The 26,839-nt window shown below is 41.7% G+C and overlaps 1 protein-coding gene across 3 annotated transcripts; it reads left to right on the plus strand.

Annotated features, from left to right (window-relative positions):
• The first annotated feature begins 1,121 nt into the window (after positions 1 to 1,121).
• Positions 1,122 to 26,117, plus strand: tmem65 (transmembrane protein 65). Of its 3 annotated transcripts, none has more exons than XM_061255701.1 (9): positions 1,122 to 1,562; positions 2,105 to 2,422; positions 10,226 to 10,330; positions 13,408 to 13,452; positions 15,294 to 15,361; positions 17,402 to 17,456; positions 19,202 to 19,244; positions 20,391 to 20,496; positions 22,206 to 26,117. In XM_061255701.1, the coding sequence occupies exons 2-9, from the start codon at positions 2,140 to 2,142 to the stop codon at positions 22,320 to 22,322; spliced, it is 822 nt and encodes a 273-aa protein (XP_061111685.1). In that variant the 5' UTR covers positions 1,122 to 1,562; positions 2,105 to 2,139; the 3' UTR covers positions 22,323 to 26,117. The 3 variants fall into 3 exon arrangements, with proteins under 3 accessions (XP_061111685.1, XP_061111686.1, XP_061111687.1); XM_061255702.1 differs by having other exon boundaries at positions 10,226 to 10,315; XM_061255703.1 differs by lacking the exon at positions 10,226 to 10,330.
• Positions 26,118 to 26,839: the final 722 nt, after the last annotated feature.

Genomic DNA, 26,839 nt, shown 5'->3' on the forward strand with positions numbered 1-26,839 from the left:
AGAACACTACGAAAAGACGGCAGGCTCTGTTGTGTTTGTTACTGTCAGCTTTCCAGTGCAGTGCAGGAGAGCACTGAACTGTATAATAACGCTTTATAATATGTGTTATATTCATAGACTGTGGGAAGCATAAACCACAAACGATGCAACTGTAATTTACAGTTTGAGACAAATACAAGTTTAGCTGAACATGCATGATTGAACGCGTAAAGAGATAAAAGGAACATATAGCTGCCCAAATTGCACTTCAGACAAGCGATCACTGAAACTCTGTATACTATTGGTTATTATCCAAGCGAAGAATACATATCCCAAAACGTGTTGTGGTTTGAAGTTGTACCACAACAACTGTATAATTTGTCACTTGACTATGCCATTGGACTACCAATGGGGACCCCTGCAGGATAACCATTGAAATACATGTTTAAATCCCAGCAGGCCACACGGTGGAGACAGACTAGTGGTTCTACCTATACATTCGCAGGGAGGTTGCAGGATTATGACAGCTTGTAGTTTCAACAAGTAAGCAGTGTTCTATTTTACGGAGCCCCCGAATTCCCGAAAAGTTATATATTTTGTTACCTTGTGCGCACAAGGTAATTATCTTCAAGATACCTATCGCACAAGATACATTTTTAAAAATAACTTTTCGGGACGGATGCTCCCTATTATTACAACGTTGAATAGGTAGGACATGTGGCTGTAGAGTTCATCTTGGCATAAAAACCTATACCAGAAGGTGGTAGAGTTGAGTCACTGTACACATCTAAGACAACGCTCCCCTCTAGCATACCTCTGGTAAAACTATCAATGCATTTCATTGTTTATTAATTGCTAGTTTTTTAAGGCAGAATCAATTAAGATGTTCTGAAGTATGTGCTTTTTTTCTTTGCGTCATCAGTATTAATTTACACCAACCATGTGTGTTAAAGAATGTTTCTATTTTTTTCGCAAAGCACCTGACTACAGGACTACATTTCCCATAACACCCCATAGGTACGCACAGTGAATTGCTTTATGGGAAATAGAGTCCTTATAAGACGTTATGCGTTAACAATTTTGGTTATTTTATGGATGAGACATACTTTTCCCATGATGCATTGCTTACGTGGAATGTTGAACTGGGGCGTGTATGTTACCTAGCTATTGCTATGCTACTAGAAACGAGTGTACTAGAGGTTGGTTTACGTCGAAGCCACATTGCCCATTGATGTCGGGACGGAGTCGGAAAAAAGTGTATCTCGAAACCAGCAGTTGAGCACAGTGGGGGGAAACTACGATCCAGGGAATTCGGAAAGACAGTAACTGCAGGCCACTGCTACGAGACTAACCGGGAAAAAGGAGACCTCGCACACACCAGTGGAAAGAAGTGTTCATAATGAGAAATGTTTCCAATTGACTCAATTTTTTCACATCGGTACTGTTTTGTGGGGTCGAAGGAGACTTAGCATTTTTATGGAAGACCCTAATCGTAAACGAACATATCCGTAACTGATATAGCTTTAATATTACGACTTGTATGGAAATATGACATTTGTTACAAGAACCTGCTCCTGAGTGAGGTGAGTCAATCATATTTAGCTGTTTTTAACTTTGCGGAACCAGCCGTCTTGAAACTATGGGATATCCCTGCCTGTCGTTGTATGCTTATAGTCGTACGTAAGTAAGTTCATTGGCGTTTGAAGTTGATTTGTTATCTTGAACTAGCTGCAGGAGTATTAACTAGCTAGCTATTTCACATGGACATTAACTGAGTCACTTGCTATCTGACATTCTTCATCGCAAGCAGCTGTAGCTAACGAAGCTCTACGACCGTTGGCAGAGGCGATAGGTGCAGAGGTGCAACTGGCTACACTGTGATTAGCCAGTTAGGCTAATAACGACTGAAAACGTTAAGTGACAAGTTATGTAACGTTAACGTTAGTAAGTTTCATCGTGACAGCTGGCTAACTTAATTGCCAGCGTATTACTCATTTGGTTTTGGAGCAGTATCACCGGGGCTGTCAGCTTTTGTGCTGACAACAAAACGAAACAATAGCTAGACAATTATGCTTGTCTTTTTTGAATGAATGCTTTGTAATGTTTTTTATTTTTTTTATTCCAGGTTTACCGGTCCAGGGAAACTTTTATTTTGCCACAATGCTGCTGCCATGTTTGCAAAGAGCTCTACGACCCACCCTCACGCTGAGTACGAGGCTAGCGTTGGGAAAGGTCTGCGTTAAACCACCCATGGTTCGCAAGCCTCTGTCACCGGCGCTGTTGATGCAGAGCAGTGACTTGGGCACACATTCAACCAGGGAACCAATGGAGCCGCTTCACTCGCCGCAGGGGGCAAGGGAGTTCATTTATAGCCTTCACCCAACGGAACGTTCATGCTTACTGAAAGAACTCCACCGTTTTGAATCTATAGCCATTGTCCAAGGTAAGATGCTACTTATTATTATTATTATTATTATTATTATTATTATTATTATTATTATCATCATTGAGTGACCTCACTGCACCAAACAATAAACAGTGAAGTAGTCTGGGCAACATTACAGCTTGCTGGATAGAGATAATATGAAGTTCTAAATCTTTGGCTTCTTTAACCTATGGTTATAGCTATGGTGAAAATTGATTCGTTTTTGAGTTGCGTTAACATTATTTGTTCCTGATTAGATATCGCCAACATAGGCTGTGTCTGCAGTGGCACGCTATTCACTAATTACTCATCGCTGTCTAGTGATTGTTCATATAGTGCGCTAAATAGTTTACTGTATTTGGACAGCAGACGTCGTCTTTTGCAATTGATCAGCGTCATCACGTAGGCTACGCACTGCTGGGGTTCCATCATGATATCTACGGACAATGGAATTCAGTTCAACAAGCTTTATTGAGTAGGGACATTGAGTGTAACTGTTCAAGTCAGACTCTGAACAGTTACACTTTTTGAATGGCTGCTGGGCCGAGGCGTCAACTTCCAGTATAGCAGTCCTTCCCTCAGGATGAATGTGGCCCACTGGGAGTAGTACCCCTTGGTTTCTGTGTTGAGTGTCGACAACTCGGTCCACGCCGTCCGCCTTCAGCCACCCGTGGGATATGTGGCAGCACTGGGTCACCTTCGCTGAGACCCAGGTTCAGCTCGGGATCATCGTCAGCTTGGAGGGTCTCCAAACTCGCCTCTCTGGGGAGTGCCTGGCTGCGCTCTTCTTGCCGCCGGCAGTAGTGACTCTAAGGCCTCACAGGGACGTCGGGAGAGGGTGTCAGCATTGCTGTGGAGTCAGCCCGCTCGGTGCTGGATCTGAAAATCACAGCCCTTGAGGAGGCAGGTGAGGGAGGCGTGGTCAGTCCACAGCAGGAAATGCCCCAGGAAGGTTGTTTCTTGCCTCCACAGGTTCCACATTTTGGGGCTCAGGCGTAGCCCTGCTCGGTGGATGGCAGTGAGGACCTCATGGAGGTGGGACTCGGCACTAGGTATACGACACAGTGGCTTTGCGGCACGTCAGCTAATGCCCATCCATGAGGTACTCGAAGGTAGCTGGCACATTGCTGAGCCTGAAAGGCTGGACTGTCTTGGGCCTTTCTTCTGGGTTCAGCTCCACCATCCATAGCCAGCGCAGAACACAGAACCGCCAGGTGGCCATGGGTCCGGCCGGGGCTCAATGATGCCTGGTGCTGCGGTCTCTTGGATCTTTTGCTCCACTGCCTGCTGCTTTGCTAGCGCTAGCCAATGGGGGTGTAGCTGGATGGGGGCTGTGGTGCCGGTGTTGATGTTGTGCTGGACCAGCTCGGTTTGCGTGCTGCGAAGATGTCAAACTTGTTCAGGTGGGCGCGGAGCTGCTGCCGCTGTTTGGCGTCAAGGCTCCCACAGCCATGCTGCTGCAGGTCCCCCACTGCTTGTACGGCCTCCGCCGAGGGGGCGGCCAGTGGTGCTGTACTCCGGTCGCCCTTAGTTGCAGGCATGGTCGATAGTGGCAGCGGGGGTACTGAGTGCCCTTGAAAAAGACCTGGCTCTTTACGGCCTTGAGAAGGGCCTTGGCTCATCTTCCCCAGGTGGAAGGCGGAACCGGAAATATAGAGCCGTGCCCCCGAACGGGTGAGCAGGTCTAGCCCTATGATGCAGGGGTCTTGGATATTGGCCAGCCTGAAGTCAGGGTGGGTTTGCTCGCCACCCACTCTAACACACAGCAGCTTGCGTCCTCTGCTCATTCACCAGTCACTGTTCTCAGGGCTGCCATGGAGGCCAGGTGGAAGTGTGCCTGAGGTGTTGGGGAGCACGCCAGGCTGGACGATGGAGATGGTGGACCCTGGGTCCACTTGCGCTTGGCAGAGGAGGTAGCTCTCTGTCTCTCTGTCTTCTTTCTGTCTGCTTCTGTCAAGGTGTTGTGGTGGCGAGGCATGGCATGGCAAGTCGAACTTGCTGCTTTAGCCACTCAGGCGTGACACTAACGAGTGGAGGGACAGCTCTTCTTGGGCTGTAGCATCAAACCCGGGGTCGCTGCGCATAGAACCAGAAGTGTCGTTTTCATGCCAGGGTGAGGGCCGGGTAGCTGCGTATCTCCGATGAGGTCGAGGATGATCTGGAGGGCCTTCCCCTCTAAGGCCAGGTGGACAGTAGTCTCTTCAGCGAGCTGTAGTTGGGTGAGGTAGGGTTTCAATGGCTCCCCTCCGCGGCAGCTGTTCTTCGCTTCCTCTGGGTTGCTGGATTGGCGATCTCAGCTCAGGGAAGACTGGGACAATGGAATTCAGTTCAACAAGCTTTATTGAACAGGAACACCAAAGTAGGGCTCTGAACAGTAACACATTTTGGTGGCTTGGCGGATAGCCCCACAGCCTTCCCACGATCTCACACACAACACAAACGTGTTTTTTTGCACAATTACCTGGCTCTAACATAATCGCTTGAACAGATATTTACAATTTTGCTTAGTTAGCCATTACAAATCTCTCTCGCAACCCTGGGGCATGCTGGGAACTCTCCAGCCAATGTGTCTGTCAGTCTCGGGATGCTACAATACCATATATCCGGTTCTTAAAACACGTGAGATATTCCGAGCAGAACACGGCCGCTTCCACCAAAAGTTAACGTCCGTTCAATGGTAGTTTTTCTCCAGAGGAATGTGGTTTATGATTATGGTTGCTTATTGACTATCCCAGACACTAAAACATTTTGATGTGAATTGGACCAATTTCTTTAGAGAAAACAACAAATAACTGCACAACGTCCCTGTGTTTGGAAAACCGTGTTAGATTACGATGGTCTGAACACCTATCCACTCTGTTATGCAGGTTTCGGCATATAAGCCTGCCCGGTCTGTAGTCCCTCTCTTGTGAGCAACAGCTTCCCCTCCACAATGTCACAGTGGATCACCATTACCATGTCACAATATGCTGAAATGGATAGTGTATGTGACTTGTACCAAGTTTTTATGAAAACGGAAGGAATGAAACACACTCAAAAACCAAAGCTGATCTGGAAGTAATTTTTTGCACTGTTCGGAATTTAGTGAGCTAACTTGGTGTTCGGAACATGGTGAATTTACATTTGTACATGTACAAATCATATGGGCTAACCAAGATTGTTTAAAGATAAATGCATTAGGTAGTTTGCATGCCAGTTCCTTTTTGTGTAGAGATAAGTTACCCTGTAATGCCTCTGTGGGTAATGGTGTACGGAATATCGTAATAACGGATGATATGAAAAGGGGAGGCTGCGCAAGTCATGTTGGCCATTTAGCTAAGAAAATAATTGCTGCATGTAATGATCATCGACCAAATGAATGGGAGAGATTTCCAGGCCCTAGGTCCGAGAGCAGCTATAACAGGGAGTCTGCTGCATTGATATGGGTAGATGAGTTTTAGGTATGAATGAGTGCCTCTATCAGTGTCATGTGACTGTTCGAGGGTGTGGGCTGCAGTTTGTGCTGGTAGGCAGGGCCAGCACGTGTGCTGTGGGATTGGCGTAGGTTGCGGTTTTGTAACTTGCGTGTGCATCATGTAGTGTGTAGACAGGTGGAGCCTGTGGGTTACATGAGAAGAAAGTGGCTGTAAAGGGAGGAGTCCCTAGTGTGACTCACGCGACTTTCATTCGAGAGTCGTCGCTTGGAACAGGCTCCTGTCCTCACTCCTTTCACGAGACAAACTGTGCCACTGAGCTAGCAGTGCAACCTGTGTGTCTGTGTGTGAGATTATGACGATATGTGAAAGTATGCAAGTAATTTTTCCCCTTGGACCTGTGAAAGAAAGGTGTTGAAACGGGGACACCGCCCACCGTGCCTGTATCTGTGACTTGTCATCTCCCACGGTTTTGTTTTGTGTTTTACTGGGAGGTTCTCAAGTCTCTCTTTTAGCCTATACCAAAGACTAATCACAAGTAGTTATCAATCAAGCTCAGTCTAGCCTACATGCAGATTGTGTGCTTGTATCAGCTAAACTGTCACAGTCAATCTGTCAAATGTTTCTGCATGTATGCCTTAACCAGAAGTCAACTACAATCATGTACCCTAATGTTTAGATTGAATGTCCTTTTTAGCTATACTGTGTCATTAAGACATGAACGACAAGCAAGCATCTGTTTATCTTTGGACTATGAACTTGACTCCATGACCTGACTATAATAAATAATGTATTTTAATTTTGTATTAGTTATATTAAAAACAATTGTAATTGTTTCCCCTGTTTGGTAATTATGATGCTGTAGATAATCAGGAATGCAGATGGCTTTAACACATGATAATTCTCTAAATTACGGAATAACCAGAATGTTATTGAACGGCTGTCCTTAGAGTCTTGCAAACATGATAGATTTTTGTCCCACTCCACCTCGGGGACACACAGATTTGGCTTGCAGACCAAGATTGGGTCAACATCAAACCCATCACTCAGTGCTTCCAAGTAAAGATAATGGATTACGTTCAAAAAAGCTCTCCTGGACACCTTATCCTTCCCTGAATGCACTGCCCCCAACCCCCCACTCCTGACCGACTGACCCTTAACGCACTAGTACATTTTCAAGTGACGCAGGAATCTGTTGAAGCATATACAGCCTGGATGACCTTCATGGCAAATCCCTGGGGCTCTCCAGTTACACCCTATTAGATGAGCTACTGGGCTACCCCTCATCAGCTAATTTTATATTTATGTTTAGGCATTTGCGCAGGTGTTCCTATCCAGAGCGACTTACGCAGCCAACATTGTTTTACATACAAGCCATTTAAATACAGCTACTTATTTACTATAATTATTCATATTGTACCTTTACTTAAGCAAGGCAGGGTGCGTACCGTGCTGAAGGGTTGGACCTTGTCATCTCAGCGGGCCTCCACTCCTCCGGGGTGTGCTGTTGGTTCTTGCTAGCTGCCCCGTCTATGTAGGAGCTATCTCTTGGGTCCATTCTTTTTTTTCCTCGGTGCATTCAGATCTATACTTAGCTGGTTGGGTCTAAAGGTTCAGGCCGGTTAAACTTTCTGTGGATTTCTGTACTTGCCTGTTGGGGAAGTTACTGTCAGCAATTTTCTCTGTTTTGGTATTTCATATGTTTTTCTAAGGTTGATATCTCTGCATTTTAATTGGTGTGCCAATGTAGCAGCAAATTAAAAAAAAAAAAGAAAACAAAAAGAAAAACTGATATATTATTTATTGTATAGTTCTGACTGGCTGAGCAGTAGTTCTGCTCAGTTTACTTAAAATTTTTGTTTACTCTGGGGTTCTGTTTACTGTGGGGAAAGAAATGCCTAGTAGCATAATGCCTAATTAAAATATTTGTCTTGAAAAGCGGAGAGTGCCAGTCACTTGGAGTCTGAGAGATTTCCAGTGTGCTTCTTTTCTCGCACTATATGGAAAGAGGAAAACTTGTTCAGTTATAAGTGACCTTTGAACAGCTTGCACATACTTCACAAAAACACTACCTTAAGCTTATTCTACTTCAGTTACACCTAATGAGTCTCAGAGAGAAATGCTTGAAAGAAAATCTTAGCGGGGGATACTTGCATTTCAAAATAATTAAATGCCTGTTTCTTGTTATGCTGTTTTTGTCACTCACCTTTTGAAAAATTATCAGGCAATTTATTATTATTATTATTATAATTATTTTTAACGAAGTAAAGTGGATCCCCTCCCCTCCTCTCATTCAAGAATTTGATTGGGGATCAGTGCTATGCCCTTCTGAAGGTAATGTTTCTGATTGGTCATAGGAATGTAGGGTTCTTGGACTGGAGAGAATTTGATTTGATCTGTTCATGCTTCAGAATGCTGAACTTTATGAACTATTTAACTGTGGCTAAGATTTCACAAGATCGCTGCTGTCTATCAAATGCTCTGAAAGTGTCCCCATTACTTTCCTTCTGCATTAATGAAAATGCTCAGTTATAGCCTAACGTTCAAGGCCTCACTCAAAACATGACTAGTGTATCTATCCTCTTCTGTCATTAACAAATGCTCTTGTCATCTTATTGTGCGCACTTACGCACTTCTGCTTGTAATTCACTCAGTCTACTGCTAAAATCGTTTTATTTATGGAATTGTGCAGTAACATGAGCTTGTGGCTAGTCAACAGAGCTGCTAAAGGTTTTGCGGCAGGTAAAACAGTGACTGGTTGGCTGTTTTTTGCTGAATTTGGACTGAATTTGCTTGGCTGTTCTGGGAAATGGAGACCAACAATTTATAATCAAAGAGAGCCAGAGTGTATATTCTTATTCCATTTCCTCTATGTTTGTATTTTCTGAATATTCATTTTTGGTTAACTTGACTTCTGTATTCACAAAGGCTACTGGTAAATAAGTGTGGTAGTAATGTTGGTGAACACGATATTAAGTTAAGTAACTATGTTTCTGTTTACTATTGAATAAATACTGAATGCCAAAAACACATTGACATCTCCCCAATATTTTTTCTCTTGTTCATGGTGCAAAGAATGCGGCCACTGGAATTCTGTGAAAAGTAAAGAAAGGTTTTGACAAGAACCTTTTTCAAGTGTCCTTGATGTCAAGACTTCAGAAAGGTCCTTGACTTTAAGGTCCATTATAATGTGCAGAGTATTCCATTTTTGTGTGGGAGTATACCTTTTCTTTAACAAATTGTTGGTGTACTGGTTATTTCTTAACTATGTGTACAATGTGTGTACCTTTTGTTAGAGGAGATGCAAGGAGACACAAGAACATGTCCCTTGCACGGCTTTCAGTTCCTCTTATATCCTCGGTGTTTGTCTGGTTATATACAGTGAGGTACATAAATATTTGGACATCAGTACAATTTTTGTTGTTTTGGCTCTGTACTCCAGCACATTGGATTTCAAACGATGCAATGAATTTGAGGTCAAAGTGCAGACAGTCACTTTAATGCGAGGGTATTTCCGTCCATATCGGGTGATCTGTGTAGGAATTGCATCCCTTTTTATACATTGTTCAAAGTAATTGGACGGTTGGTTCCTCAGTTGTTTTTGATTAGTCGGGTATATCTGCAGCTATAAGAAAGCTTTCTGAACCTAGTCTTGATTCTAGGCTTTTGATTTGATTTAGATTGTTATTGCCGTTTGTCAACACGAGGACCAGAGTTGCGCCAGTGGAAGTCAAGGAAGCCATTATGAGGCTGAGGGAAAAGGGACATAGGCCATGTATGGGACATAGGCCAAACAATAGGCTTTCCAAAACAAACTGTTTGGAACATCATTCTGAAAAAAGAGAGCGCTGGTGTAGGTCTGAGATAATTGCCTTGGTGTGGGATGAAGCACTATTCAATAAGAGCTAATAAGACGCTTCAGTACACTTCAGAATTAATTCTGCTGCTGCTATCAGCAGTTACATACAAACAATGAAAGAAAGTGAGCCAGCACCTGTGGCAGCCATACATGCCCAAACTATAACACCCCCACCACCATGTTTCAGATGAAGGGGGTGCTTTGGCTGCTGGGCAATTGCTTTTAGCCTTTTTTTCTCTTGCCTTCACTCTGATACAAGTCAATCTTGGTCTAATATGTATAAAAATAATGTAATTTCTATTTAAATACCCAATTAAAGATGCATTTTAACCTCATTAATTGTTTCATTTCAAGTCCAATGTGCTGGAGCATAGTCCCAAAAGAACAGAAATTGTACCACTGTCCAAATACTTAAGGCCCTCACTGTATGTATTCCCTGTCCCTCTCCCTCTCTCTCACTCTGTCTCTCCCTGTGTCCTGAATCTTTCACTCTCTCCCAAATTATTTTATTCCATTTCCCACAAGCCCCTTCTCTTTCTGACCTTCTAGCCTCTAAGAAATCACGGTACACCCGAGGTGCTCCCGGCGAGCAGCCCCCAGAGGAAGAGCCACGTGCCGGCCCCGCCGCCGACGGACAGAGTATTAAGCAGTGTGGTTCGCACATGCCATGATCACGTGTGCCGTGTCTGGGCTGCTGTTGATTCGTCCTCTGTCCTGGCACCACATACGAACAATGCTGTCGCTTCCTGTTGCACTGGGTGTTGCATGCTGTCCTTCTGGTATTTAATGTTGGCGTCTTCAACTTTTTATTATAATTTTTTTTTTTTTTTTTTGCTTTTGCTTTTGCTTTCAAACCATTTGAATTTGTATTGCTGTAGACAAAGGAGAGTTTGGGGATATTAACTTGCCAGGTCCTGACCTGCTGTTTTTTTTTTTTTTTTTGTTGCCCGATGTGAAAGAGGTTTCCAACTATTGCCTGCATTGCTTGTTATGCTTGACTGTGTTTGTTGGATCCGTCTCAGAGGTGGGGGGTCAGGGCTGCGGACAACGCCTCATTGACTTTCATGAGAGCTAGGGAATGAAGCACCTCAGAGGTCTTTAATGCATCCAGCTTGAGTGAACCATGGATAATTTGGAGCAAATGTCGTAACATTACTCAGGAACTGAAAAGAAAGGCATTGTAGCAATGAGCCCTCTCCACTGTGTACTCGTCGGTTAATCAGGCCCAGTCAGTGGTTATTCGACTTCTTTATTGAATCTCATCAGAATTTAATCCAGGAATTAATGATTTCCAACAGGGCCCTATCCTGTAGATTTGGGTATCTTCCTGGTTTAGGTATCTACGTAGCTGTGTGCTGCGATGCGAACACTTCTACATTCTAGTTTTTCTCTTTTGCGATCTTGCACTTTCTGTAGTTTCTGATATTATGATTATTTGTTATTGGTTTATCGTTGAAATTATATCTTTTTTAAACTCCAGAAAATGAGCTGTCACTTTGATGAAAAGGAAAGTATGCCATGGTCCATGCAGATGTATCACAACATCAGCCTTGTCATGGACTGTTATTGTATGAAAAGAGCATGACACTGTGTTTTACCATCATCAAAGTGCCTGCTCTGCACTCTGTCACATGAGAGCCAAAGTCAGGATCTAATTGCATTGTGAGCTTAACTATCATGGGTGTCATAGGCTACATCTCCAGGAAAATGTCTTGCAGTGATGGGGTGTATACAGCTTGGGCTACGTAACTGCATGGTTTTTATTGTTCCTGCCTGTGGCTCATTGAGTTTGTGCTTTGTACTGCTGTGTCTACATTACCTCTGCGTCACTGCACAGCTTGTTCTTTCGAGGCACCCATGTCCATACTCTGGGGGGAGAAACCCAGCTGAAGGAGACTGATGCGTCTGCTCTCCCGCATAGAAACACAAACCCATGACATCTGTCTACTTGTCAGATAATGGTGTTCATCTGGGAAAACAATTTTCAAGAGATTGAACATCATGTCTGAGCAGCTACTAGTGGTGGCAGATGAATTCCATTTTGTATCGATTTCAAGCTGTGATCTGGAAATACAGAGTTAATTTCTAGTTCGACCTTGTTGCATTATACTTATTATTTATTATTATAATTATTATTGCTCCTTTTCTTATTCTTAATTGTTTGTGTGAGTAAACCTGCGCTATAACCTTGTGAGTATGACAGTGATCTATGTGAGCACTACAGCAAAATCCTGTTAAATGCGAGAGTGAGTCAGATGCCACCAAATGCTGTGTTAACTTTCTGCCTTAATCTTTCTGCCCAAGATTCTTGTTCTTAGAAGCAAAAAGTGGATGTTTGCCATTAATGTTGTAGTGAAGGAATAACATCTCTATGATGGAACCTCAATTTTAGTTAGGCACAAAAGAAAATGCAGTTGAATTAGAAAAATATATCTGTGACCTTCAGCAGTCAGGCTATGACTTGTATGCTGGGTGACATATTGCTTTTTTGTTGCCCCAATAAGTCTTTCCTGTTCAAGGAACCTTTGCTGACTTGCCAATTTATGGTGTGATGACAGGGGAGCTGATGTTCGATCTCCTGGTGAATTATGTCTTGACATTACTCTCACAACAGCGCGATGACTAAGGCTTGAAGTGTACTGTTTCACGTTTACCATTGACTTCAATGGCTGTCAAGTTGAGTCTCTGAAATCATCTTCTGTGGAAAGATTAATTCATTCAAGTCGCTCCTGATGATTGCAATACAATGTCATGTAATGCCACATCGTCCAGGCTGCGGAAATCCTGTACATTATAGAAACTCATCTGAGAAGTTTGAACAAATGATTATTCAGTTTAAAGTCTTAAGGCTGCCATTCTTTTCAAAAGCTGAGCACTGATGTACGCCATCTTTGTTTATTGTGGCATTTTTTCTTGTTTAGGACAATATGTGCAAAAGTCTGAGGCACCTGTATAACATTCTGTACAGAAAATATTCTTTCAAAAATAATTCGATGAAAGGTGCTAAATAAACATACTATACATTTTACATTGCATTTTAGTAATTTGGCAGAATAGTTAAAAATCTCAAATGTGTTATTTTATACTAACACAAAAAAAATAACATATATATATAATAAAGTCTAGGGTGCCTAGCACAGTACTGTAGAGCAGTGGTATATGGCTGTGTTCACACTATTAGATTGCTATAATGGTCCTTCCATATATTATCCTCTGCACATTGGACCAGTTCCCAGAATCCATTCTTTTCAGCAGCACCAACACTGCTGCCAACACAAATAAAAACACAACCTCATCTTGTAGTCTTGTAATAGGATGCAGAATCTTCTGTCTTGGGCAAATATGCTAAGATATATTTAGGTCTGATCCTGCGGTTTTGCATTGTAGCTAGAGCATCTCACTTGTAGTATTTTATAAATGTGATTTAAGGTGCCTCAAAGTGTAACAATATTTTATATTCACACTTCGTCCATGCCTCCAGGTGACATTTCAGTCATGTGCAGTATATGTGCCAGAAGACTTCAGAAGGGGAGGCGTGGTCCTGATTTGCTGTGCATGGTGTTAACGTCAACTTTTGTCTCACTTCCCCGCTGAGAAATGTTTTATGTTTTGCAGTGTTCTGTGTTCAGCTGTGCAAAAAAAGCAGTTTTTCCTGTCTTCATGTTAAAAATGTGGTTCACAAAGACTTAGAAAATCATGCATATTTACAGCTTTTTCATGCTTTTTTCCAGAACAACTGGACATGGCTCCTCCCACTACTGCTCAGCTAAGATACGGTAAGCATTTCTCCGCAGTCTTCCGCTGTTACATGGCCCAGCTGGGTAGGGTCACATGTGGTCTGCCCATAGCACTATCTGAATCCTCCTACTGGAGGAATTAAGCCAAACATTAACGCCCAAACAGACATAGTACCCTGTGGTTTTTTTTGCTGTCAGACTGTGTCCACTGAAATCATTCCAGACTGTCCACAGCTCTGTTTCAGCCTCCTACCACATAATTCTCTCTGCACCAAGTCCCAAAGTAGTGACTGAGCAGAGTGTGGAAGTGAGGCTTCCCCTCCCCTGGAGCTGGAATTAAAGCTACAGGCTCCATTAAACAAGTTCCCTGGGGGTAAGCCACGCTTTGTACACCGCCGATAACGGCAGAATCTTTGGAGTGCTCATTTTAGTATCGTTGACATTGTAAGCAAAACCCTGTCCCCAGGCACAGTACTTATGGCATTGAGTACATGTGAATTAGCCTATTTGTGTTACCGTGAAGATAATACGCAGTTCACAGGGTCTTCAACCTGAAGTTTCGGTCAGTGGACATCTGTCATTTTTGCAATGCCGTGTCTCTTCTGAAAAAAGAAAAGAAATTGCCGGTTGTAAGTAATGGAAAAACCAGTTCCAAAGTGATAAAGAGTAGGAGCCCCAGCTGGTATGTTACCAAGTTGTCTTGTGAGGTTGCATCTATCAACATAAAATGTAGATTTTTCTGAATTCGCGTCTGCAGTTGTATTTCCCAGAGCGTGACTATCCTGGCTGTACGGCATCATTCAATCCAGTTTCTTTGTGTCCCGCTGTTCTGCTTTGTTAAATCTCTCAGGCGGTTGGGAAGACTGATGCTTAGTCATTAGCAGTGACATCTTTTCATGAGCTGGTATTCAATCTCTAAGGCTTTTATTCTGTCTAATCACATTCTGCCTTGTCCTCATTTTATTTAATTTTTATGTGTTTATTTGCATAACCATCTAACATTTTATAGTGTGTTGATAAAACTGTTTGTTTAAGGACAGAGCACTCTGCAGTCAGGTGCTGAAATTCTGGACTTGTGATTGAGATCTGAAAAGTTGGCCCTCAGTTTTCAATTAGCTGTGATTTTCTGTCATCAACTTGCTGATTTACATCTTAAATGTTTTTGCTTTAAGTGCCTTCAAGCTCCAAATTAAAGGGGCATTAATGCATTTGCTGAATATTGACCAATATTCTCGATATTTGCTGCAGCTCTCCCTGATGCAACGGACCTCATTAATCCATCTTCATATGGCCTCAAAACGGCAGAAATATACATTAATAAATTGACATTCAACAATGACTCTTTCCAAATATAACCCTGTGGTTAATCACAAACATCGACAGGTCTTAATGTCTGCACAGATACATTTTTCTACCAAAGTATGCTGACTATGTAGCCTATATCCATGCAAAGTCTCCTGCAGACAGGCTAGTTTGATACTTGAGTGGTGGTGATGTGATAAAGTATAAAGTTGCTATATTGAAACTACAACCAATGGTCACATTCCTTCACATTGCGTTACTACCACTCAAGCTTCATTCTAGTCCCCCTGCATAATATTTGATATGGTATAGCCAACATGGCTGCCGTACTTTGGTAGAAGTAGCCTAAGATCTATTGCCACACCTACTTTTGAGAATTTAGAGAATTTATGTAAGTTTAAATGACAAAGAGTCTCCATTAGTGTAATTGTGATTATATGATGAGTATACAATGAGAAAACAAGTGGTAAGTGGTAATGGTTAAATCATGTAAAAATTGTTTCAAACATTGAATCCGTTGTGAAAAAGGACATGTGGAATCACTATGAATGTGTATTATTTTCTGTTTCTGACTGCAGTGCTTCTGCACAATGCGATCCCCTTCGTCGGGTTTGGCTTCCTTGACAACGCCATCATGATTGCCGCAGTGAGTGATGGATTTCTCCCCGACATGCTTTAATGTAACACTCAGTTTAAGACAATGTAACCGAGCACAGTGCTTTAAACCAATATTTAATATCCTTCTTCTGTCTGTTTACTGCATATTTGGCAGATAGCTCCTATTAATTATTTATAAATAATGGTGTAAATAACCGTACAATTCATCAAAATAAAGATTGAATGTTTACAGTGAATCCTAATGACTACCAGCTTCAAAGTCCCTTGCATTGTGTGAAATATAGACCAACGAATGTTATTCCAGTTGTGTTCTGCAGGTTAGCTATTGGAAAGTCATGGTTTCCTGACCACCAGCATGAAAACTCTGTGTGTCTTTGAAAGCAGGGAGAATTTGAATTATGTGTCGATTAAAATGCAATTGAAAAAGAGCTCAATCTATGACACACATTGAACCCATTCCAAGAGAAAAAGACTCCCGTTTATACATCACAGATACAATTATAGCCAATGATATCAAAGTACAGTCACAAAATATCTGGAAAGGCATTTGCCAGAACCTCAACACTAATCAAGAAGATGAATTCCAATTTCACAGTGATTCATTTTGGTTTAACAAAGTGACATTTTAATTTAAAGCTCACTTGAAAATCCAACCAGGTTGAATGATTTAATGATTAACCTTGGGCACTGCTGTATTAATGATAGTAGGTTACTGACTAAAATACAGCTGACATTTGTCTGGAGTTCATGAGTCTAATTCAAGTATCATGAGCTGACATTGTGAGAGTTGACAATTTTGCTCACATTTGGTGGAAAGGTTCTTTATATATTCAATAAAGAACATCCAAAATATTAGCCTCATTGGATACTGTAAATAAGGGCTGAGTGGTATCCAAAAAGTCATTTGAGTGGAAATTGGGGTTTGTGTTGATTAGCATACCATATCTTTGGTATTAAAACATGGAAAAACCGGAAAACGTGTTTCTGTCTACTTTCTGATTATAAAATTCATACTACTCAGAGAAAGAATCGTGCCACTTGGTAACTTACTGCAACGGCACCACTTGGTGTATGACTTCCAAACTTCTAAGACAAGTACATATTTTAGTTAAGCACAGCCACAAGGAAAATTGATAATTTATTCAAAAATTATACTATGCTAAGTTGGCTCCAGTTGTTACATCTATGTCTTAGCACGTTTTGATCATTTCAAAGAGAAGCTTAATTAAGCTTAAGCTAATTTAAACTTTATCTTCTTCAAAATGTATAATAGGTCTACTTCTGTACAAAACATTTAGTTGACACTTATCATCTGAAACCTCGATTTACAGGAAAATGTACATATAAGTAACTTAAAACAAACTTTCAGGATACCCCTTATTTAAGAGCCAATATCTCTAGAATGACAAATCAATGAGGTGAATGTTTTGGATGTTCTTTATTGAATGCATAAGTTCAAGCAAAATTTGAGTGGTCAGGTCCCACACCGCTGGTAGATTTTTCACGAAATGACCCTGTATCTCTAATTGCTAACTGTATATAAGATCTACAGCTTTTACTGTTGGGCCATATGCAACAACATATATCATGAGGATATTTACCAATTGACCTAATTTAACTAGAAACTGCAGGTCAGCCTATTTTCAGTGACAACCTGGGGAGTCAAGTGGGCAGGGAAAGAATTGGATGATGTAGCCAATCCGATGAAGGCGAATGATTAGGTGGGCAGATGCAGGGTTTAGGAATTTGGCGAGGACTCAAGGATCTGAGCACCGTGAGTCAGGACTTTTCAAAGTACTGCACCGTTGGTACAGTACTGCCATCACTGTGATTTTATTCGTTCTGGAGAGCAGAGCGCCCCCTTCTGACCCAGTAACACCGCTTCCATCAAATACTTTCATCAATGGCATAATATTCTGCTGTACTATTCTATTCACTATTTAGTTGCGCCATTAACCAAGTATGTTTAATTACATTGACACATTCAAATTGTATTTTGTTGCAGTATAGAGGGAATTGACAAACAAGGAGAACTCACATTATTCTTTGACATTTTTTACGTTTGTAGGGGACGCAGATAGAATTATCCATTGGAGTGGTCTTCGGAATATCAACCATGGCAGGTATGTCTCATAATGTATTTGTGTAAGATTATGGTCCTAAGAAAGCTATGTGCAGTGTTACAGAATTGATTAAAAGGGCCTGTCCCTGCATGAAACCGAATAGCTTTATAAGAAAGCATTGAATTTGAAAATAAACCTGTGATCTGCACCTTTGCCTCAAATTGCATACATAACCTTAATATTTTCTACAGATCTATGATTTTTTTAACAAACTTACTATGAGTTTGCATGTTCTCCCCATGTCCGTGTGGGTTTCCTCCGGGACGCATTTCAACAATAAAGTTAATTTTTGTTATCTAATCTAATCCAATGTGTTCTGTTACTCCACAGAATTGGTATTGGCATTAAAATCTTCTTTTTGTTTTTTCTCATTTGACAAAAATTTTTTTTTTTATGTTTGCTTTCAAGTACTGCCTCTTTAAATCAATGTCAGTGGATGCCATTCATTAAACTGAACGGTGTTGCCTTGAGACAGCTTGCAGTTCCCCCCTCATGGATAAGCTTGTAAATCCACCCGTTCTGGCTTGAATTCGAAGCGAGGAGGCCACCTTCAAAATGTTTGCACAGTCATTTGCATATGCATCATTTACTGGAAAGAAAGGTCTCAGCTCTGTATTCCCAGAAATATTCTGAACAGATGGAGTGAGAGAGAGTACTTGAAACTAAAGAGCAAGTTGTTCTTAACAATTTACCCTGTGTGTGTCTGTTCACTCTCCTTTTCTCAGATCCTCAGTCTTGTCAATCTCATCCTCAATCTTGTGCAAATGCTGAGTAAACCTTTCAGCTGAAGCAACGATTACTCTGCTCCAAACGCAGTATTCATCTTTACCCACGTGTACATTCTGAGTGCTCTTTAACATTCTCTATGTCAGGCTGATTGCCACCTGCCAGCTGAAGCGAGGCGTTGTTGCCATGGCGCTCCGATCAGCACCCCGTTGACTGATTCTCAACTTTTCTGGAAATGGCACATTTAGCATCTCGCCCGCTGCGGGGTCAGTAATCGCTCGACTGAGTGAACCAGCCCCCTGCCCGTATGGAATCTGCAGCGATTGCCTCTGCGGTTTACCCACTGTGCCGGTCTCATCAGTGGCAGTGCTTCTCATGGGCTCCTGGAGTTCGTTAGATGTGTTCCCTAAGCCAATTATATGCACAGTGCATGCATAGGAAACTAGTGGCTGGCTGACTCATCGGTTCCTGTTTTGGAGAAAAGAAACCCCAAACATGCAGGATATTCACCAGTGCAAAAAAGACTCTTTACAGCAACTGTATGGGTAACCAAGATTACAACTGCTGGATATTTCAGTGGTAAAGTCCAATACAGCTGCATAAGAGACTGACATGCTTGTATAACCCTCAGGGGGAAATAACGCTTAGTCTCTATTATGTAGCTAGTTTGGGCTTTACCACCCACATATCCAGCAGTTATAATGTCAGTTACCATGGAATTGCCCAAAACTATTTGTAAATTTGTGTCTTCTTATTGTGAACCTGTCCATTTTATTTTACCCTAGTTTAATTTTTGTGGTCGAAGTTGTTGTCCTATTGTTGGTTTTCTTAAAAGTATATGGAGCAGTTTACACATAGCCATTGTACATTTTGTCCAGGTATATAGGAGGGTTTGTACTGAAGTGACTTGTTTAAGCTCCTTGCTCCAAAAGCAGCCCTCCAAAACGGTTGCTCTGGAACCTTCCAGACCTGTAAAAGGACCGGCCGTGTAAACATCTTCTCTCTCTTTGTGTTGACAGCGGCTGCCTTGGGGAACCTGGTTTCTGATCTGGCTGGCCTGGGGTAAGAGCTCTGCTACCAGGGAAACTCTGTTTCTTCTCCCAGTGTAGTCAAGCCAGTAATGTTATAAAGCGAGTAATTTAATTTGCCCATTTCCGCTTTGTAGCTACTTTGAAGTGAGGGTGCATTTTATCAGACAGAATAGTTCTTATTAGGACTAATGATCATTACAGATCAGTTCATTTAAGGGGATCATTACCTGCCCAAATGCCTTGTGGCCAATGAGTCTCTTATAGGATGGTGTAAATAACCGTACAATTCATCAAAATAAAGATTGAATGTTTACAGTGAATCCTAATGACTACCAGCTTCAAAGTCCCTTGCATTGTGTGAAATATAGACCAACGAATGTTATTCCAGTTGTGTTCTGCAGGTTAGCTATTGGAAAGTCATGGTTTCCTGACCACCAGCATGAAAACTCTGTGTGTCTTTGAAAGCAGGGAGAATTTGAATTATGTGTCGATTAAAATGCAATTGAAAAAGAGCTCAATCTATGACACACATTGAACCCATTCCAAGAGGATGTTACTCAGTTGTTGAGGCTGGACACTGAGAATGTTAGCAAACAAATCCAATAAGAGCAGTATTTGAATATGGTTGTTTTACATTTTTAAGCCAGTTCTGCTTTAATAAGACTGATTTTAATTGCTGGGGAAGGAAGATAAGCTCTTGATGGTGATAAGACTTGCAGTTTGCATGCTTTACATAATTTCTCAATTGTAATGTAGAGGTTGCTTTGGAATTTGACTAATCCTGAAACAAATCAGATGCTGAGGTTGACTGAATGAGATTTCATTTCAAAACATTTTTCTCCCCTTAATTTTATTTTGTATAGTGGCACTGTCCCTACAGGATTTTCAGTGGTGTTGGTAGCAATAACCCTGCTAGCAATAACCACCAAAATGAATTGCTTGTATAAGATCTGGCTAAAGCCCATACTTCCATTTAATATGGAATAGGCTATTTATATATTTGAGGTTCTGCTATCCATTCTGTTGGATCATATTTTGTCATAACCCTCGCTCTACTTTTAATTTTGAACAATGTGACCATATGTGGGGGACCCTAAATGGCGTGGATGTACGTCTTTATTGTCATGTAATCTTACAGAAGAAGTGTGGAGATGTTCTCACTGATGTTCTCTCTCAGTCTTGCAGGGTATGTGGAGGCTCTGGCCTATAGGCTGGGCATGCAGATCCCTGACCTCAGCCCCAAACAGGTGGACATGTGGCAGACCAGGGTCAGCTCCCATATGGTAAGGGCACTGCCCACGGCGGCTTCTCCAGCCTGCTGATTGGTGCTCAGTAAGCATGACGGGCAAAGCAGGGCGGATGTCAGCTGAGAATGTATTCTAATTTGTACATCTTATATTTATACTAATGATATTATCAGTCGTTTATTCAAAAATACTAGCATGAAGTACATTTTCCAAAGGAGAAGTTTGGTCGTTGCTGTGTGATAATTGGTGCACAGTATGTGAACTAGAAGTGAGTAAACATAACCATTATGAGTCAAATTCCTTAAACATGCTCTCAAAAATATACAATGAAGTTCTCATTAGAGATTAATGTACTGATGATCACTTTGTGTTAATTGGAAAATAACCTATCCTCGGTTTTCTTAATTTATTGTGATTGTTTCAGTTGAAAGTCATGGCAAAGGCAGTGCATCTTATTTCATCACCTGCCATCATCTAAGACTTGGGCTTTGTTCTTGCTAAGTCTGCTAACTGCATCGTTCAGAAATATGGATTACCTCTTGAGACAAACCTTGATTCATTTATTCTGACCAGTAGTCACAGCAGGATACCAGCGCAGCACTACTGAGAGGCCTTTCATGCCCCCGTATATTATGTATAGATTTATGGATTAACCAGCAAAGCATTTGTAGAAGGAAAGGGGTGCATAATCAAAACCTTGGCAGTCTCCTGTACCAGACATTCAAACAGTGCTCGCTCAAACATTAGTAATTAGTAAAAGTATTACAGAGTAGTCAATGGTTGTCCTGAATTGGCTTTCAATCAAGCGGGAGTGAATTTAGTTGTATTTACAGTGCAATTGCCACCATAATTAGCTTTGCATTTTGGATGAGGCAAGGTTATCTGGGGAAAAAAAAGAAGAAAAGAAATCTTTCTGGAAATTTCTCCTGAACCTCCTCTGGATTAACTCCCCCTTTCCAGACAGAACTGCAGATAAATCATGATAGGGAAATGAGACCGAGACCCCTGCTTCTCCCTCGTGTAGAGATGCCAGTGAAGATGAATTAGAGCTGCTTTATAATAATGGAGCCTCTGGTCTGTGCCTGGCTCCACAGTCTCGTGCTCCCTGACATAGATGAGCGTTTTCTCCACTTTCCCAGGACATTGATTAATGCAAGCCGCTAAAAAGTGCCCCTTCGATAGGCCATGCTCTAGGGCCTGCCAGGTATGTAATTATGAAACGGTGACACAAAGTGCTCTTCAGATGAGTAATCCACCTGGAGCTAATATCAGAAGGAATAACAGCATGGTTAAACTGATGGTGATTTATTTCTACAAGCTTTGCATTGGCTAAGCAGTTCATGGCCTGCTGGCGGGAATCAGAATTTTCGTAATGTAAATGTCTGCATTTATATAGTGCTTTTATCCAAAGCGCTGTACAATTGATGCTTCTCATTCACCTATTCACACACACACACACACACACACACACACACACACACACACACATCCACACACCAACGGCGATAGGCTGCCATGCCAGGCACCAACCAGCTTGTCAGGAACAATTGTTAGGCGTCTTGCTCTGGGACACTTCGACACACCCGACACACCCGAATCAGCGATCCTCCGACTGCCAGAAAACTGCTCTTGCCTCCTGAGCCAATGTCACCCCGTTTAGAGTCTCAGGCGGCCGAGACGTTACACGCCGAAAACGTTGTCCGCCGAAGCACCGCCCGGAATAAACCCCGCTGTGTTTTCCACAGGGAAAGGGCATCGGAGTCACCATCGGCTGCCTCCTGGGCATGTTCCCCTTGCTCTTCATCGGGGACGACGACGATGACGAGGACAAGAAGAAGGAGGCCCACCCCAGCAGCAACTGACACTGTCACCCGCAGGCCGGCGGATCTCTTCATGCGTGAAAAGCCACGCTCGGACCGATCCGCCACAAACTGTTGTGCGTTTACTATAGCATAGCTAGCCTCTCTGCTCCACGGGAGACCTGCACACGGTATGATATCAACACTAAAGGCATAACCCGCTGACAACGCCATCGTCTGAACTGCATTTCAGAAGCCTACCTTCAAATTTACCAGAACCCACCAGCTGCTGTATCTGCTTCTTGGGGCTAAGCCTACAGTATGTTTGTGCCGTCTTATATTTTGACAGTTGGTTTTCCCCTTGCTTTCAGCAGATGGAGGGGGCCATTGCAGTCACATCACATTTCCGCAACCTCATTTTAGAGCATCTGAAACATATTCTGCATTATCTGAAGATTTCTGCACACTGTCACCATAAGCACTGATTTTTTTGTGTTACCCTCACAGTAGCATCACACTGAATCTCAGTGCACTTCCTTCTAAGGTCCTGGGTGTGCTCTATAGTCCAGTTAGTGTGCAATCTCTCATCGATGGTGTTTTTAGGCTCAAGTGGGTCTTCTGGTGTTTTATGTAGTTTTGTGTGGTGTTGCATACTCCTTAGAGAACTTTGCTGCAAGTCAGAACATTATAGGAATAGATCTGTGGTAGGGTATAATTTGGATCCACAAAGATAGTTAACCTGAGGTATTCTGTAATACCTCACTGTATAGTTGTATGAAACCTAAGGGAAATTGTGTATTCATGACTCATTTGGGATTGACTTGGCACTGTTTTTGGAGTTGTCTCCATTTTATTATTTTTTGTCATTACAAAATATTTCCCCAGTGTTAAGCCTTGGTTTTGTTAATAGTCCTGCAAAGTGCGCAAACACACAGGTTAGTTTATACATGTACATGTATATCCTGAGGGACTGAAAGCTTACCATCTTTTTAAATGTTGTTCAAGAGAGAATGGAGAAGTAAGAATATTCTTAATGAGTTTTTATGGAACTTGATTGAAGCCCAAAAGCTGGGAAATGTAGGAAATATCATTTTTAGATTTGCCTTTGTGTTCTGTCACAAGCATACCAAAAGGGATGATGTTTTAAGACTGGTTCTTAGACATTTTATTGGGACCTAGAAATATTTGTTTATTGGGATCTAGATGAGAAATGTAGTGTCTTTCAGGGACCCATAAAAATACACATCCAGTACTAGCATAGATAGCCTAGCGGACACACATTCTGGAACTCACCTCACACACTCCTACCACCAATTTTGGGTCCCAACATAGTTTAGGAAACCCTGTTTTAAGAACATGCCCTTAATAATTAATTTTTTTTGGTCTGCTTATAAACATTTTAATATTATGCAGGAAAAAATATTTATTATGTTAGTGCAGATGACACTTTGTGTTCTCAGTGTGCATATGGAAGGAAAAAGCTGTATATTTCGCACAGAATTCAGTCTTATCATAGGAGTTCTCATTTGGAAAATGCTTAAATTACTCTGCGATTGCATAACTGTTCTGGTTTGAGGCAGGTCGAAAAAGGACTAAACCTGTCATTCATTTTGTCCATCTGCCACATTATCCAACATTGGATCAAGTCATTATATCGTGTCTGCTTGAAAAAAGTGTAACCGGCAATACCTTTTCTTTTGATTGGTCTTGTTAGTCCAGACTTTTAAGGACATCTTCTGGACTAGGGGTGCGCACCAGGGGTGCTCAACTCCGGTCCTGGAGGGCCGGGCAAACTGGTTTTTGTTCCAACCAATTACCTTAATTTATTTTTCTGACACCTCTATAAAAGATGTTGGTTCACTCCTATACTTGAGCACAGTAAAATCTTTTGGATACACTTGCAGTCTGCGGCTGTAGCTGGTGCATATGTCTGATCAAGACATTAATTAGCTAATTAAATCATTAAGAGCTAGAGTTAGCTCTAGTTAGCACAGGATCCTGAAGCAGATCGGCCCTTGCTGTACACCCCTGACTTAGCCCTTTAACAATGAAATGGCTTAGTCATCCAAGAGCAGAACTGGTACTGAACAATGGCAGACCAGTTCAGACCAAGTAAAGGTGTCAAACCCCCACTCATGGGCTCTAGCATATGAACATTCAATAAGAGGACCCTCAACATGCACACTGCGCTACAAGTTGAGACCCTGCACCCTTTGTAAGAGTATGCAGATGAAACCTGTGAATATTGTTGGTGAGAAAGTGGTTCACAGTCAGTACACAAACCCACAAGTCTTGAGCATGTCGCCTTGTCTGCAGATCTGCAATTATTTTGCCTTGTTTATCATTGTGTATAGAAATACTAACTTGTTCCTGAATGATACGATTTGAAGGTTCTCATTCTACACATAGATTAAATCCGCATGATCCAATATACTAATCCAGTGTAAAGGCAATAATGATAACATGATTTATAATGGACTTATAGGATTCATTTTTTAGTGTTATGTTTTGGCAGTGGTCGTGTACTGTTGCCAAATAATTATAATGTTTTATTTACGCACATTAACTTTGATATTATGATTTATTTGTGTTCAAACTATTTTGTGTGGGATTTATTTGTTTGACTATTGATCTGAATGTATTGTGTGTGACATTTGGACTTGAATACCTCCTAGTTACTAGTTGCGTGAGTATCAAACTGTTCAGCATTAGGATTTTAAGATAAGACTGTACGACATATTGCCACGCCCTGTTCCCATAACACTAGATTGGAAGCTGATGGATGAACAGCGTGTTGGTTCTAGCAGTACAGCTTTGGTCTTAATTGAGTATTGTGCGTTCCCTATGTTGCACCTTCTTTCTTAAGCGAGAGTCAGAGATATGACTTGCATCCACCTCTGCTACACGTTGAAGTAGGCTAATGAAGGCACCTGTGCTGTAGTATGGGTGTATCTAATCGCGGTGTGGTATGAGCGTATCTAATTCTTAGTGTGGTCCTCCTTCTTTGAATCACCTTCTCTCTGCTTGTATTTTAACTGGAAAGGCTTACGATGCATGTGTAAAGTCTAAGCGGGGCTGGCATGCATGTGTGAGCCCGTGGGTGATGTTCAGAAGAGCACCTTCTGCTCTGTACTCATACCTCAGAATGCACGGCCTGGCTCTCGTTTGGGGGGAAGGGGTCCTCTGCACACTCTTTCCTTCCCTAAAAAGCAGGACGTGTTGACTGCTGTCTACTAATGAGCAGTGCTGCCTGAACCATTCTGCGAACTCTCCCGTATTTTAATTGCCTCCAATGTTCTACATTTTCCAGAGCATTTCTCCACACCTTGAATCTCCCTCGTGAATAAAAGTCCCGTGCATGGAGAACACATAATAAACTAAGACTTCATTTGCCCATGCTACTAGTGCTACTAGAATAAGCAGTCATCTACATGTAGCACTGATTTCGTCAGTAACTGAACATCTGGAGGGGCTTTGAATGATGCACTGAAGCCAATGTATAACAAATGGGAGAGAAAATGTCACCCTGGCCTGAAGCAATGAGGTAGCATATATTTGGTCTTATCTTTGAATCAAAATGTGCTATGCTTTTTAATTGAATCGGCATGCTTTAAAAAAGAATCTTGGTGGGAATGTATAGCACTGCTCTCCCTGGCGCAGTAATTATTACATTTCTGTGAAATGCATTTGGAAAATATTTATTACATTTGATTTCCCGACAGATACGTGTTGCAAAGGAGAATTATGTTAAGCCAAAAAAAGGTACAATGTGGTTCTGTTGAAAAGCCTCCATTTATTTTGCTCTTAGTGTAAATAGATTGCCTGATCCTCATTAAAACAATGATTCAAAATGTTAAATATGGACTTTTGTTTGTGTGTTGTGCTGTCAATTCAAAACCACCCTCCTGTTCTTTTTGCACCTGCCTGTGAGCATTCAGGGAATGCACTATCCCCAAAGTGAGATGTCAAAATATATAATTAATTTAGTTCCTGTGTTGCTGTGTAACCTGTAGGAAATAACAACAGGACATTCTTTAGTAGTACTTTTTATCTTCAGTTGATTATTAATTAAGCGTATTTGTTCAATACACATTATGTTCAGTATAATATAACAGCATGGTTTTTACATCTGGAAAGAAACCCTTTGCTCAAGTGTATTATTTTCCCATTCCACATCAGCAGCACAGATGTTCCTTGTCAGAACCTTGCAAATGTATCGGCTGTTACTATATTTTCCCCCTGGGGATCAATTAAGGAATATCGATATGTAACCAGGAAGCAGTGTAAAAATGTTATTTTAATACATGTAAAACATTTGTATCTAAAAGTGGCAATAATATAGATACATTTTTACACAAACATCCCTGCACTTAAAATATTATGCTGTGTTGCTTATTCGACTGAGGGCTTATCTGCAACAGTACTGCCATTAATCCCTATGCCAGGGTTTATATAAACAGCCTCTCTGCAATAGCCTTACCATTTTCATTTTGGCCGGAGTGAAATAATGAAGACTGGAAGGTGAGTTAGCTTGAGGTATTACGCAGGCTAATGTCTTATCAGGATGCACAGGCCTGCCG

Source organism: Conger conger, chromosome 9 (genome assembly GCF_963514075.1).
Source record: "Conger conger chromosome 9, fConCon1.1, whole genome shotgun sequence".
NCBI lineage: Eukaryota > Metazoa > Chordata > Actinopteri > Anguilliformes > Congridae > Conger > Conger conger.